The sequence below is a fragment of the Cebidichthys violaceus genome, unplaced genomic scaffold (assembly GCF_023349555.1).
Source record: "Cebidichthys violaceus isolate CVI_PGR_0920_01 unplaced genomic scaffold, fCebVio1.0.p SCAF_1, whole genome shotgun sequence".
NCBI lineage: Eukaryota > Metazoa > Chordata > Actinopteri > Perciformes > Stichaeidae > Cebidichthys > Cebidichthys violaceus.
The window spans coordinates 20,176,029-20,189,376 of NW_027176262.1; the positions used below are offsets into that span (position 1 = coordinate 20,176,029).

At 41.0% G+C, this 13,348-nt stretch overlaps 1 protein-coding gene across 8 annotated transcripts in view; it reads right to left on the bottom strand.

Moving 5' to 3' along the window:
• Positions 1-13,348, bottom strand: part of tenm4 (teneurin transmembrane protein 4) — a 149,768-nt gene that overhangs the window by 114,104 nt on the left and 22,316 nt on the right. For all 8 annotated transcript variants that reach the window (XM_068714176.1, XM_068714158.1, XM_068714166.1 and 5 more), the window contains exons 2-3: positions 2,954-3,240; positions 1,569-1,841 (exon numbers count right to left, since the gene is read on the bottom strand). In XM_068714176.1, coding sequence (XP_068570277.1) covers positions 1,569-1,841; positions 2,954-3,176 — 496 coding nt within the window. In that variant the 5' untranslated portion in view covers positions 3,177-3,240. The remainder of the gene's footprint in view (positions 1-1,568; positions 1,842-2,953; positions 3,241-13,348) is intronic.

Consider the following 13,348-nt stretch of genomic DNA (forward strand, 5'->3'; position numbering starts at 1 on the left):
GCACAAGCAACTTGGTAAAAGAAATCTTCAAAATTAACAGGAATTAGAATTCCACTACATAATGTATATGACAGAGGTATTCAATTAGAATTCAGCGAAGTCCATTTAGAGAGAATTTCCTCATGCTAAGGTCCGGAACATCACAGTAATATCTAACTTGCGCTACTCTGATTTAGTGCCATATGTATTGAAGAAGCCTAACAGTTGTATTAACGTCTGTACGTCGTCAACAACTGACTGTCAAATCAAATAAAGAACGTTCAACTGAATAATATCTAATATTTATTGTCAGATTTGAAATCTGACATTTGAAAATGAATTATAAATAAGACATACTCTAAATATAAATAAATGTTCTTTTCTCATTTAAAGTAAATTAAAATTAAATACATAACAGAAAGCTTTTAAAAAATGTGACTCTTAAAATAAAGTACCTAATTTTTGAAAAATAAATTGAACGGAATTGTCCTGCAGCTTTAAATTAATTTAATTCTGGTGTGAAGTGATGTCAATCAAAAAAGCCATGATATCTATGTTCTTCTCAACCTCTAAAAAGAGTAAAATTGTGTGGTTATTGAAACCACTTGTTTCAGCTCTATTCCTCTCTGTCAACATCATTATTGGAAAGTTTAAAATGTTGCGTTAGGATTCTGATCATATTGGGCTCTTAGGTTTATTTTTCAGTGCCTTCATTTTGGATGTGAGTGGGTACGTTTGCTCAAAATATTAGTGCTTTGTCTTGTAGTTGCGCTTTACATTGCGCTTGTAATAATTTCCACGGTCTCTAAACATGAGACACTGGCTTTTAAATGCCCGTGGAAAGAATAAACATAGAAGAGTCGGTCCATTCTTGGTTAAGCTGTCCACATTTCTCTTTTTCGAGCCCGCCGTGTGAAATAACTTCTCTGACTCACGTTCTCTCCGACTGTTGGGTCTCTCTCCCCGTCTCTCCCGTGTGTGAATATCGCACTCGAGTCGAGGGCGCCGCTTATCGGAATACACATATTTGATTGGCCGAGCAGCATCACGCGAGATGGTTTACAACGCATGCAATTGGTCGGTGTTTCCTGGAATGCTGAGTGCCATAAAGTCTAGAAAAGCTGCGGCAGTTAAAATACAAGCGTTCCGTAAAAAATGTATTAATTCTCAATTATCTATCGGGTATAGTTTTGGGTCCGGAGACAACGTCGTCTGGGTTTGGACTCGGACCGCAGTCCGCTTATTAGTGACCCCTGGTATATGGTATGTACATATAAGATTGAATACAGCTATTTGAGTCAGTATTGGCCCAATATCCGATACTGGTATCGATGCATCGCTAAAAAAAAAATGCTAACAGAGATTTAAAAAGCTTAATCACAATGTCAACTTCGGCTTGGTCGGACTGAAATAGTTCCAGGGTGTCAAAGTGCACCAAGACGTTTACAAAAACAGAAAAGATGCAACTTATCTTGCAGCTGTATGGTTTCCATAATCTAAACCAACATCATCATCATGTAGTCTTAAACTGTACCATGCACAACAACCTTGTGTTTTTTGTTGTCTCAAAGATATAGCAAGTGCCTTACCGTTTTCTGTGTTCTCGTGTTCAGTGTCAGTGAGAGTGAGATTGGAGTTCGCCCTGCTGGAGAGGCACGAGCTGCGGCCTGACTTGGTGTTGCTGCGGCCCCATAATCTGACCGCGTGCTCCGGCGACATGATGCCGTCCGTCTCTGTGTCTGCATCTGAGCCCACACTGACCGAGTACTCGCGGTGTGGCATCCCCAGGTCAGTCCTGTACGTGGCTACGTGCGACGGGAGGGCCTCTCCGAAGCCGAGGTTTCGAAGGGAAAAGTCTGCGCCTGCAGCAAACCAATGAATACAAAGCTCTGATAATGAATTCTGCCACTAACTGCATCACCCAACATCATGAACTGTATTTATTACAGATGACAGCAATATCCTGGCCTTGAGAGGCGCAGTAATCATTTAAAAGCAATGGTTCTACAAGAAATCGCTGTGCTGCTACATGAAGATGCAGGTATATTTAGTATTTAAGCCACGATGTTCAAGATTGTTGTGTGATTATAGCATCTTTCAACATGTTGCTTCCATCACATTCATCTCAGTATCCCTATGTGAGATCTGAGTCTTGTTCCAACCATGAGGAGTCGCCAGAGAGGGAAATCTTAAAAACCTACATATTTGGGGCTTGAAAGTGAATACAAGTGGTGTTTTGCATTAGTTTTTTGTTCATAAACAACAGCAGTTTTCAAACGCCAAATTCACAGCTTGTATGTCTTAAAATGTTGTATTTGAAAACGGAGACATCTGTCCTCTATTTCTTCTCTACCAAGGTATTTATAAATTACCACTGCAAGCCAGGAGACTTGTAAATCAGTCCATGGGGATTTGAGAATCTCACTAGATCCCCGTAATGATGAACATGAAATAAATTAATGAAAGACACACAAGGTTTCTTTCCTTCAGTGCACCACACATGGTCTCTGCCATTATGATTACAAATTCACAGTTTTTTTTTAGTAAAATTGCTTCAGTTTAACTTAAGGCTACCTCAACAGTGCCAGCACATTTGAACTCTGATGATCAATAATATATTTGAAAGAGCAGGTAAAGGTATGCATGTCCTCCGTGCAGTTTGTAACACTGGCATGGTAAATTCAATCCCCGGCCACCTCTGTTAATAGTCAAACTATGCGGGGTGACCTCTGCGGTGCCGGAAAGTGATTTACCCAGAGACTCCTCATGAAAAAGCAATGACGCCAATATTGAGACCAGGCAGTAACGTGCCCTTAACCTGATAACAGGCTCTTTCATGTCGTTGAGCCCTACAGGATATACTTATATATATATATATATATATATATATATATACCATGTTAATATCAATGACAATCTCTTCTATTGACATGATGGCACAGTATTTCATAATATTGGCACAGCTGAGGCCAACCTTGCCGGTTGAACTCGTCCACTTCGTGATGAACCATTTCCTTGACGCGGCTCCCGTAGGCCATCCTGGAGTCATGGTCGAAGGCCTTGAGTGTTTCGCTGGAGCTGTAGGATTTGGGGTTGGGTTTGCCGTCCTCGCTGTCCGCAGAGGAGCTGGTGTACCGGCGCTCTGTGTCCTGCCGGGCAGTGAGCGAGCGGTAGGGTCTGCGTTCCTTCACTTCCATGGCGGCCTCCTCACTGTTTTCAACACCAAATGTGGGTTATGCTGCCAGTTTAGTTTGAGTGATTCTGCAGAGGACAAACACAAACAAAAAAGATTAGGATACCTGATGTGTGTAAAGTTGTCTTAACAGCAGAGTTGATTTTTAAATGTAACCTTTCATATAATCACATATAATCACTTGCAACCATGATTAACTAGGATTTAAAGAGGTATAGTGCTAGTTCCTGTTAAAAAAAACATCACTGATACTATCACACACACAAACACGTAGCCGAATAACTGTGGAGATAAATAAAATGCAAATGCATGTTTCCAAGCAGCAGTGTATGCATGGCTCAGCACACACGGGGAGAGCACGAAGAACCACCCGGATTAGATTTAATAAAATACGGCACAACAAATCTTGCACCTATAAAGTTTACGGTGCAAGTCTCCCACAAATTTTCTATTTTATGTGCCGTATAGAAACGTGGAGCCTCCAGCATCTGTAAAAGTGGCAGGTGTCCTTCCATGAATTGTGTTGTTTATAAGTTACAAATCATCACCAGTTGAAAACGGAGGAGCCAAACAAATCTAGGACTACACCAAACCAGCAGAGATGATTAAAATCGGAAACATAAAACCACAACTGTCAAATAGCACACAAATAGAGTACAAGATCAACAGGGACAGAGAGTTTTTAGCATTCAGCTATTTCATTTTCTTGCCTTGAAGGACTAAATATTGAAGTGAAATGAAGAAACATTCTTTAAAATAATACCTTACTAAAATAGAATTGGTTTTGGTGTATAATTATTCTCTCATTTAAATGAAGTGTAATATTAAAGTATATATCATTGCCTTGCAAACAGCTCATTCTAAGAGACCACATGGTTTAAAGATATTGAGTTGGATTAACAAACGTCAATGTGGATATAAATGTGATTAAAGGCTTGGTCACTGTGTACTTTGAGGCTCAATTACCGAACACAGGGATTTAGTGAGTCGGATATTGCAGCAATACAAAATATATTTCCCTGTGTCCTTCGAATGCACTGTCACAAAGATATATCCATAATTAAATATCATGAGCGGAATACCTGATCGTTCGCGTTGCAGGATTCTACGTCTATACTACTTGCCCTCCACATTTGAAAGTGTATTATACTATATGCAAGAGACCACGTCTCTTTGAAAAAGAGATAAGAACTACTCCTGGAAAATCGGGGAGTTTTTTATTGACAATATGGCTGTGTTGTTCAGACAAGGATTTTTCCACAAGATAAGCTCTTTATGAATACTGTATGAGATTGAGATTTATGCCGGACAGAACAATAAACAATAATCCCTAGTGAACTATATTTGTCCCTGCTTAAAAAGAAACTTTTTTACTGAAGACACCATTGTTTGGTTTGGAGGTTTTCTTTTTGTATGTATTGACAGCTGAAAAGATCTTGGTGATTAATGACTTGGGGCCTCAATACCAGGACCTCTGCCACATGGGGGGGGGGGGGCGACAAAATGCCCCCACTATGCAGCCACTATGCAAGGGCACTTCAGCTGCTCCCAAGATTTCAGATGCAGCTTGTGTGGGTTGCTAATTTTTACCTTTTTGCTCGAGACCCTTGATGCTATGCAAATTGCGAGAGAGCGGAGAGCAAGCAGCTTTCTAAAGTTTCAAGAATGTTCTGCAAAGTGCATTGTTTTTGTTTCCAAAGAGCTGGGCTCAGTGCTTCGGCCTTCTCTCTTCTGCAGAGCCCTTTTCTCCACATTATTAATCGGCTGGGATGCCATGAGACGTACCTTTGAGGCCATGGGAAACTCACAGGGGTTTTTTAACAAAACAAAAAAACAACAAAAAAAACAAGAGGCCATACACAATGACAGACGGTATGAGATGCAAATGTTAGGTCCTCGAAACGTATACACCTCAAGTGCAGGCAGCTGTCGGAATTTTTTTCAAGCAAAGCTTACTGTAAAACTAAAGCGCGTTGTTCTCCATAAATAGCCTACATCTGGCATTATCGTAGTGATTCGGCGCCAGAGAGCAAAGCTGTTGTTCTTGTTCATCTGTCTAGGTCTAAATCCTGGGAGAAGGATCCAAAACAAAACACAAATGCCACATTATTTGAATGTACTGGTAGGGGAAGATGATAAACAGAAGGTTCTATTCAACCAAGACGTCTCAACACGAGGAGTTGATAAGAGGACTATTTTTTAAGTGTTATTATCATCTCATAGTAAGACACGAGGGACGGAAAGAAGTAGCTCGAAACTTTGAAGGAGAAGGTTAATGAGGGTACACAAAGACTCAGTTGGAAAAGTTATTTACAAAGACCAGTGAAAAATGACTGCCATTGGATCAAAATCTCGGAAACGAAACGTGATAACAATCACATGCTGTTATTTCAAAGACCAAGTTCCTCTAAGGCTGCAGAGCGTGCGCGGTGCCAAAATGAAGCTAACTGCATATCTATGCAGTGATCCAAAATCAATTGAGGTCTCTCTGGATAGACAAAAGAAATGATGGATGCTCTGTTTCCCCCTTTAAAACAATTGCACACTCTACATTTTTCAATTGCATTGTCTACAATTGGACAGGGTAGAGTTAGGCGTCTGTGTAAAGCAAATGTATAGCAGTTGTAAGCAGAGTAATTATGTGGTTGTGCAGAGAAAGTGTTGCAGGGAGCATTGAGCAATGACTTAAGAGTCATCGGACACAGTGATGTTGCATAGAATCCTTGTTGTGTACGTGGAGGGAATGACTCAGATTCAAACATTATGAAAAACATGATCAACAAACAACAAAGAATTAGTTTCATTATCAATCAGTCCAATTATTATTTTTAATTTCTTAATTTATTATTGTTACTTATTATTGTTACATCTTAAAATATTTTTTTTTGTTCAGACCAACAGGCTGAAACCCTAAGATATTCAAATTACAATGAATGAAAAAAAGAGATCTATTATTCATGCTTGCTCTGCAAATGATGTGTGCCTGGAAGTATAAAGGCTAACGAAGCATGTCCCTGCCAAACACAGATTTTTTTATTTCTTTTATTGTATTTAATTAATTCGGGATAATCAGCACTTCTTAACTCCCTAAAACCAAATTATGCTTAAGAGGACATCTTTAAAGCCGTATAAATGTGTGTAGGATGAAAACTTGAACCAACCCATGAAACAACCCACCCACCAGTTCACACACAGCGGGTTACAGAAGCACCCCGTTAAAGCACTTGAGGTGTTTACCCAGCAGATCGTCCTGACCATTGCTCCAGTGTCAGGAGTTAGTTAAATATGGGATCTAAATACGTGGGCGGCGTTTGGGGTACAATATAAATGCAAATGGCTTCCGTACTATCCATCAAACAATTAGCAGTGTGCTGAGGATTGCTATTCAGTGCTGCTGCATATAAATCTAGCCTTCTCTCTGCGCACAGCCCTGCTTCTATGATAATTAACGGCTTGCAGATTTTTACATGTCATAGATTTTCCGTGCAAAATCCAAGACGAAACGCCAACTAACATTCTAAGGCCACACGGGGAGCAGACAAAGTAACACACATGCACTGTGTCACGCAAATCCCTTGGAGTATAATCTGAAATGACTAGAGATTACTTGTCTGTGAAATCACTTAGTAATTAGTAATAATACTAAGTAATTATCACAAAGATTGAGACATAATGTGTCACTGATTAGCGATGATATTTTTAGACAAACGACTGCTGATATATGCTACAGTGCGTGAGCTGAATATTTTTGGGAGGACAGCTTTTCAGTTCAGGGAGACCAAACTAAATTGTTAATATACCATCAATGTTAATAAGCATACAAAATGTTAACATTGTTTACTAGATCCAACCCAAATCACAATTTACAAAGGATGTATATTTCTATACATAAGAAATCAAGTGACCTTTCGAAAAGAAAATGTTATTTTTTTTATATTTATTTTTGTATCCAACCTTGTCACATAGTCAAAGGATTAATGACAGCTCACAACACTGCAGACAAACACAAAAGCAGCCTGTATCGCAACAGAGAGGAAATTTGGGCAGATATCAAGAACATTGTCTACGAGGTCTATTGAGAGCAAGCAAAGCTCCACACAGGCACCACTTACTTCTTTTCTGGAAATCTTTCACATGCCTGGGCTCCATAGAAAAGCCTCCTCGGTCAACAGAAAGGTGTGTTTTCAACAGAGGGGAAAAGATTTGGCCGGAGGGGGTGGAGGGGCTGAATAGCTTGCCAAACAGATCTGAATTCTGTAGTGCTAGGGCCGCCTGGGGAGCGGTGGTGGGGGTGTTGGGGGGGGCATCTCAGCAGCCGCCTCCTTCCGGGATCAAAAGCGAGCCCCCGCCAGCGAATAAAACAGAATGCGTAAAAGCCTTAACATAAACAAAAGTAGCCTGGGACCGCTGCTGCAGCACACTCCCTGCTACTAATCACTCTAAGCAATTCAAGGTTTAGTCCTGACAGAGGGAGAAGGCAATGGAATAATGCCTTTAAACCCGGCCGGTAAATAACAGGGAGAAGCAGTCAATTTATTCCCTTTCTGCATTGATGTACGTCCCCAGCCTTAGCCAGAGGCAGCACAATGTTAGCAGCGCTATGTCAGGCTGAAATGACCACTTGTAAATATTGCTGCTAAACCACATAAGAAATACATGCGTGTGCTTGTATTGAGGATAGCGTGTGAGGAATGATCCAAAGCTACATAATCTAAACTGAATTAATGGAAATAAGTAATGTGGACTCATAGGGTTCAATATAGTGCCGAGGAACAAGTGGGACAACAAATGAATGTGAGGTCCATGCAGGTTTTAAATGAGGACCTCTCCACTAGGCTAAAGTGCTTCTGTTCCCAAGCATGTCTGCCGAGTGCGGAGGTCACCATAGTGGTGACCCGTCTCTCATTAGTCCACGATTAATGCACACATTATCCTGCAAAGGCTAGTCCTGAGTTTGATTTATAGTCTGGCCCGCAGTACTAAATCTAATACCAGCAAAGCAATAATCAACTTACTGTAAAGTTGCTACTGTCAAACTCACTGTTACAAATGTTTGGGGTTTGCAGCAGTAGCCCGAGGACGGTCTATGGGACCGAATGCAGCAAATAAATGATACTGAACAAAAAATACTCTACGTTCTGATCTCGAGCCCTGAGGATTGGTTCACTGGAATTACAACAGTCCATTTTCTCACTGTATGTAGACTACGTCTATTTCATATGCCAGGTTTTAATATATCTGGCTGTAAGATTTCAGTCACTGCCCCTAATACAATTAACCTGACCCACCAGATGGTTTGTTACACAGAACCATCTGAGAAGCAGTCATTGGAAACATTTTGGAAAGGAGCAGGCACTTTTGAAAGATGCGTGACAGGTGATTGGATGAACCATCTGTAAATCAAACTCTTACCGAAGCCAGTCGGGAGAAGAGAGACAACGTATTTTCCATTGAGAAAAGCCAGTTTTTTGCACTTCTTTCAATTGCGTTCAACTCTCCCCTTCCGAAGCTATTGTAGCCTCGATGCTAACCTCTTTGGGAGCTGCCATTGTTGTTTTGAACAAACAGTCGCCTCTCCGTGCCGTCTCACACACACCTAAGCCATGCCCGTGGCATCACGGGAACCCAGCTGCAGTGCAAGGTAATAATACAATGGGGGAGAATGGAATTTAGTTTTGGGTGCTCACAGCATCAAAAAAAATCCATTAAAAAAAAAAAAATTAATAGCAGCATCTTTCCGGAATGAAATGTCCCCGTTTATCTATATAATCGACAGACCTTGGTGTCAACAACTTAAGTTATGGTCTGTGAAAACTGCCGACAGCAAGGACAGTGACATAAACAAAAATCTACCTCCACTGTATTTGGGTCAGGGGCAGAAATCCCAGAAACACATATCTCAGGGTCTTTTCATTTATAAAAAAAAAAACAGCAAATCAGTATAGCTAGTAACTGCTAGAGGTACGCATGATAATATAAACCCCAAAAACTTGGCGAGTGTGGGTGGCGAGGATAAGAACAGACAATAAAACATTAGTAAGAGCCAGTGCGGTGACAGCACGTAGATTGCTTTCGCACTCTTTCACATACTTCATGTTGCCCTCTGCTACAAGATCAGCTGGCGTGGCTCAGTCTCCTCTAACAGCGGTTGGTCCACAGTCACCTCTAGCAGTGGATAGGGGATATTATCAGCTTTCTGGGAGCTATATTGGAGGTCCTCCGCTATTTGGCAACAGTAGCTGGGAAGAGATGAATACATTTCTAAATGTGTAATTAATTCTTTTATGGACAGCTTTAGCGGAGAGTTGCTCTAATATAAAACACAAACACAATATTGCAATTTTGCAGTTGTAAGTTGGATGAACTCAGGAACTCAATTTGAGAAGTATTACATTTTGGTCACTGGTCAAATAATCCATCAGTGTCCTTCTGTAAACAAACTTGTATATACTTGTGGTTCCACATTACATTGTCCTGCTGGCAGGTTCATTTCATGTTCATTTGGCACAAATACATAATGATCTAATGAAATGATGATCCAACTCTTCCCTAGAAGACTTAGTGAGCTAAAACCTGTGTGGCTTGTGTTTAATTTTAGTTTTAACGTTTCTCATTGGATGTAAACCATCAATACAAAATCATCTTTTCCAGTTATCTTGCTTCTCACTATAAATTACATTTTTAATCATAATTGTTAGATAATTCTCCGACAAATCTTCATGAAAGCACAAACTGTGCTTCCTGGTTGTTGTTTTTTTATGTAATGGTACCGATTCAATTTGGCTTAGCATCTAAAAACATAATTATATAACTATAATTATAAACATTATAACATAACTGGTTGTATTGTACAGCCCTGTTTTGAATTGGCCTAAAGTATTTATGCAATTGATGTTACCACTTAAACAGAGGATAGAAAATAAGGTGAAAGCTAATGTTTATTGGTTTTTCCTCCCAGAACATTTAGTTTTTCATTCAACCCCGAGAGTCATTTAAAAGACTAGGTACCAGAATTAAAGCAGGTAATCCCCATGCTGTTGTCATTGTATTAATAATAAAATGAAATGTCTGCAGTTTGTTGGAAAATTCTATATTTACAAAATGAGTCAGTGATGTTATCACACCTTAATGCCACTAATGATCCTGCCGCTTATTGGATCCAAACATGGTGCATGATTAACAGTTAGAAGAGTAGCAGTGATGGAAGTGTGACTTCCACTAATTCTGTTAAAAAAAACAAAAATTTTGTAAACATTGAGTTAATATGCAGCTGTTCAAAGAAAGATAGAAACAAACCATAAATAAATAAATCATGGACTAATCCAACTACAGATGGTGTCGATCACAGATAATTACACGGAGAACAACAAAGAGAAAAGTTTCCCCAAATCAAACTGCACTGTGAACCCAGACAGAGACTGAGTCAAGCCATATTTCAGTGACTCATGGCATCGGAGATTGTCTCAAATGTGTCTCAAGTGACCACTTGTCTTTGGATTTCACTTCCCTGCCCAATAAGCAAACAACCTCGTAAATTACTTTAATTTCTGTAGGCCTGAAAGAACTGATGAAGTCTGCAATCATAATGCACAACATGCATCCCTAAATTCCTCCAAAAGCAGCTCCAACATATTGGATATGAATGTGTCCTCAGAGCCTTGTATTCACTCCTGTATTTAGAGCTGTCCACTTGAAATCAGATCACCTGACACAAGCTTTTCTTCCGTGAATCCCACCATTGAGATGCCCGGTGGAAATCCCCCCGCTCTGCTTTCCCTGTGTGCCAGGTTATGAAGACAAAGGCAATACATGGCAACCTGTGTGGCTCTTCAGGAGCAGCCCTGAGTGGAAGAACTCCAGTCAAAGAGATAGTGAGATAGTGCTGTCCTGCTGGATGCCAATTACGATTCCCTCACTATGGGGGTCCTGAGATTTCCACATGATACGTTACGCGTGCAGGTCCAGAGTAAGGAAGTGCACTGCTAAGATCACAGACTTAACAAGGTCTTCCAACCATCCATCACTGCTGTCATAGGCAGGAGTTATAGCTCAGGAGAGAACCAGCCATTTCCTTTCAACTTTCCTTCTCTTAGATTTCCTTGCTGGATTTTGTGTGTGATTTCATAAGCCCCTCTTAGACCGCAGGAACTTTCTCCAAGGACAAGAAACCTTTTGAGGAACTCAATGCGTTCCAACAGCAGGGACCAAGGCCTAAATTAAGTTCTGGGGACAAAACAGGCCCTGGTGTGGTGGGGGGGGGGGGGGGGGGGGGTATTACTTTCTGAAAGCAACTTCCAGTGGGTGGGATTTGCAGAGATGACTGTTGCTGATTGGTGAAACACAAACAGTGACCACTGCTTCAAATCGTGGACCGCTTCATTCATAAAACAGGGAAGTACTTAAGTATTGATTTAGGGACCGTTTTAGGACGAGAGGAAAGCATTTCTCTTTGTGAACATTAAGTGAGCTCGCCGGTCGCCTAAAAACATGTTGAAAAAAAACCTTTGGTTTGTCTCACTGCGACGACATTTACTGCATACCGTTTATTTATTTGTCCTTTAGAAAGTAACCATCATAAAACAATCAGAAAGTACCTTATTTTTCCCTCACGCGCATCACCGACGCGTTGTCTCTCTCTATTGTACCGCTCACCCTCTCAGGGCGCTGAAGCGATCCATCTTTTTCTCAGTCTTTTAAAAAAAAAAAAAAAAAGCCGACAGCAAAGCCCAACTTTACTTTTAAGTTCGGTCTGCAGGGTGTGTTCATCCCTGCGACCACCAGCAGGCCTCGTCAGTCTAGTTCTTTAGACTGCTATGGAAACACAGACAACAATGGGCTGGAGGAACCTTTAAGTTCCTTGAAAATAATCCGAGGGACTAAAATAAAAAGGAACTTCTTAGTGGAAACACAGCTATATACAGTTTAGTTGTTGAGTTGTTAATGAAATTTGATTTCTGCCAATCAATTCACAATGTGTGATCCAAGATGCAGGAAACAGAACAATTATTTATTGATTCCTTAACAGTATATATACACACACAAACAAAAAAACACCCCATAATCACCCAGCCCACCCAACCCACCCCTGATCAAAGTAAACTACCAAACAGTGAGTGGCGCTGTGTTTGTTTCAAGCGTCAATCAATCACATAAACTGGGCTAATTAGGTTTCCCCAAAACAGCAATAATATGGATCTTAGTTGGGCTTTGCAAAATGAAAGCGCTAACTAGGTGGGCTTGGGACGATATGAACACGAGAACCCGCGTGACGACCTGATGCACGAGCACAACAAGCAGCAAGCACAGCTCTGCTGTAAGAGACAATAAAAACCAGCGGCTGTTCAATATCAACAGTAAAAAATCAGCACACACAGCAAAGCTAGACGGAGGGTTCCTGCATGGTAATGATCTTACTCTAAGTGCCTAACTGAGTCATCTCCGCAAGCCCTGCTTTGACAACCACACACCTCCCACATCTCCCATCTCAGCAGCCTCTGGGTGGGGCTAATCACTCTGTAGCTTCATCATCGATTGGACGACAGCTCCGGCTGTAAAAAGATGCTATGTCTAGCAGGCGTGGCTGCTGCAGTGGCCTACTGTAAACACCCAGTTCTGGGGGGTTTTCAGAGCTGAAGACAAGAGCATCACAACATCACCATTTAAAAAAAGAAAAGAAAGAAAAAACAAATCCCTTCCAGGGAGCAAAAAGAATGAAATGAAATGTTGCCATCCTTTCAGTGCTACAGTACAGACAGGAACCCTGAGAGGAGTCTCCCGGGGCACTGAGAGTTGGTGTATGCTGATTTGCCCCTAACTGATTATGACATGAAAAGGCTGACGGGTAGCTCGGCAGTGCAGTGTTGACCTGCCCAATCCCCTTTCCTCTGCCTCTGAGGCACCCGAAGTCTGCACTCTCTGATCCCGATGGCTGCACATTAGACAGCGCTGGAGCTTATGCACTAACGCCTGTGCAATTTATTTTTCCGGCTTATCGACTCGCAGTCTTTAATGCAGCTTTTATTCCCCATTGAAAACCCCATGTTACATGTTATGAAAACACAAGACGAAACAAAATCAAAGATGTCTTCTGTTTTTTTTTTTTATTCCCCCCCCCCCCCCCCCCCCCTGTCATCGTGATTGTTGATGCACAAGAGGGAAATGCCCTTTCATCTATCA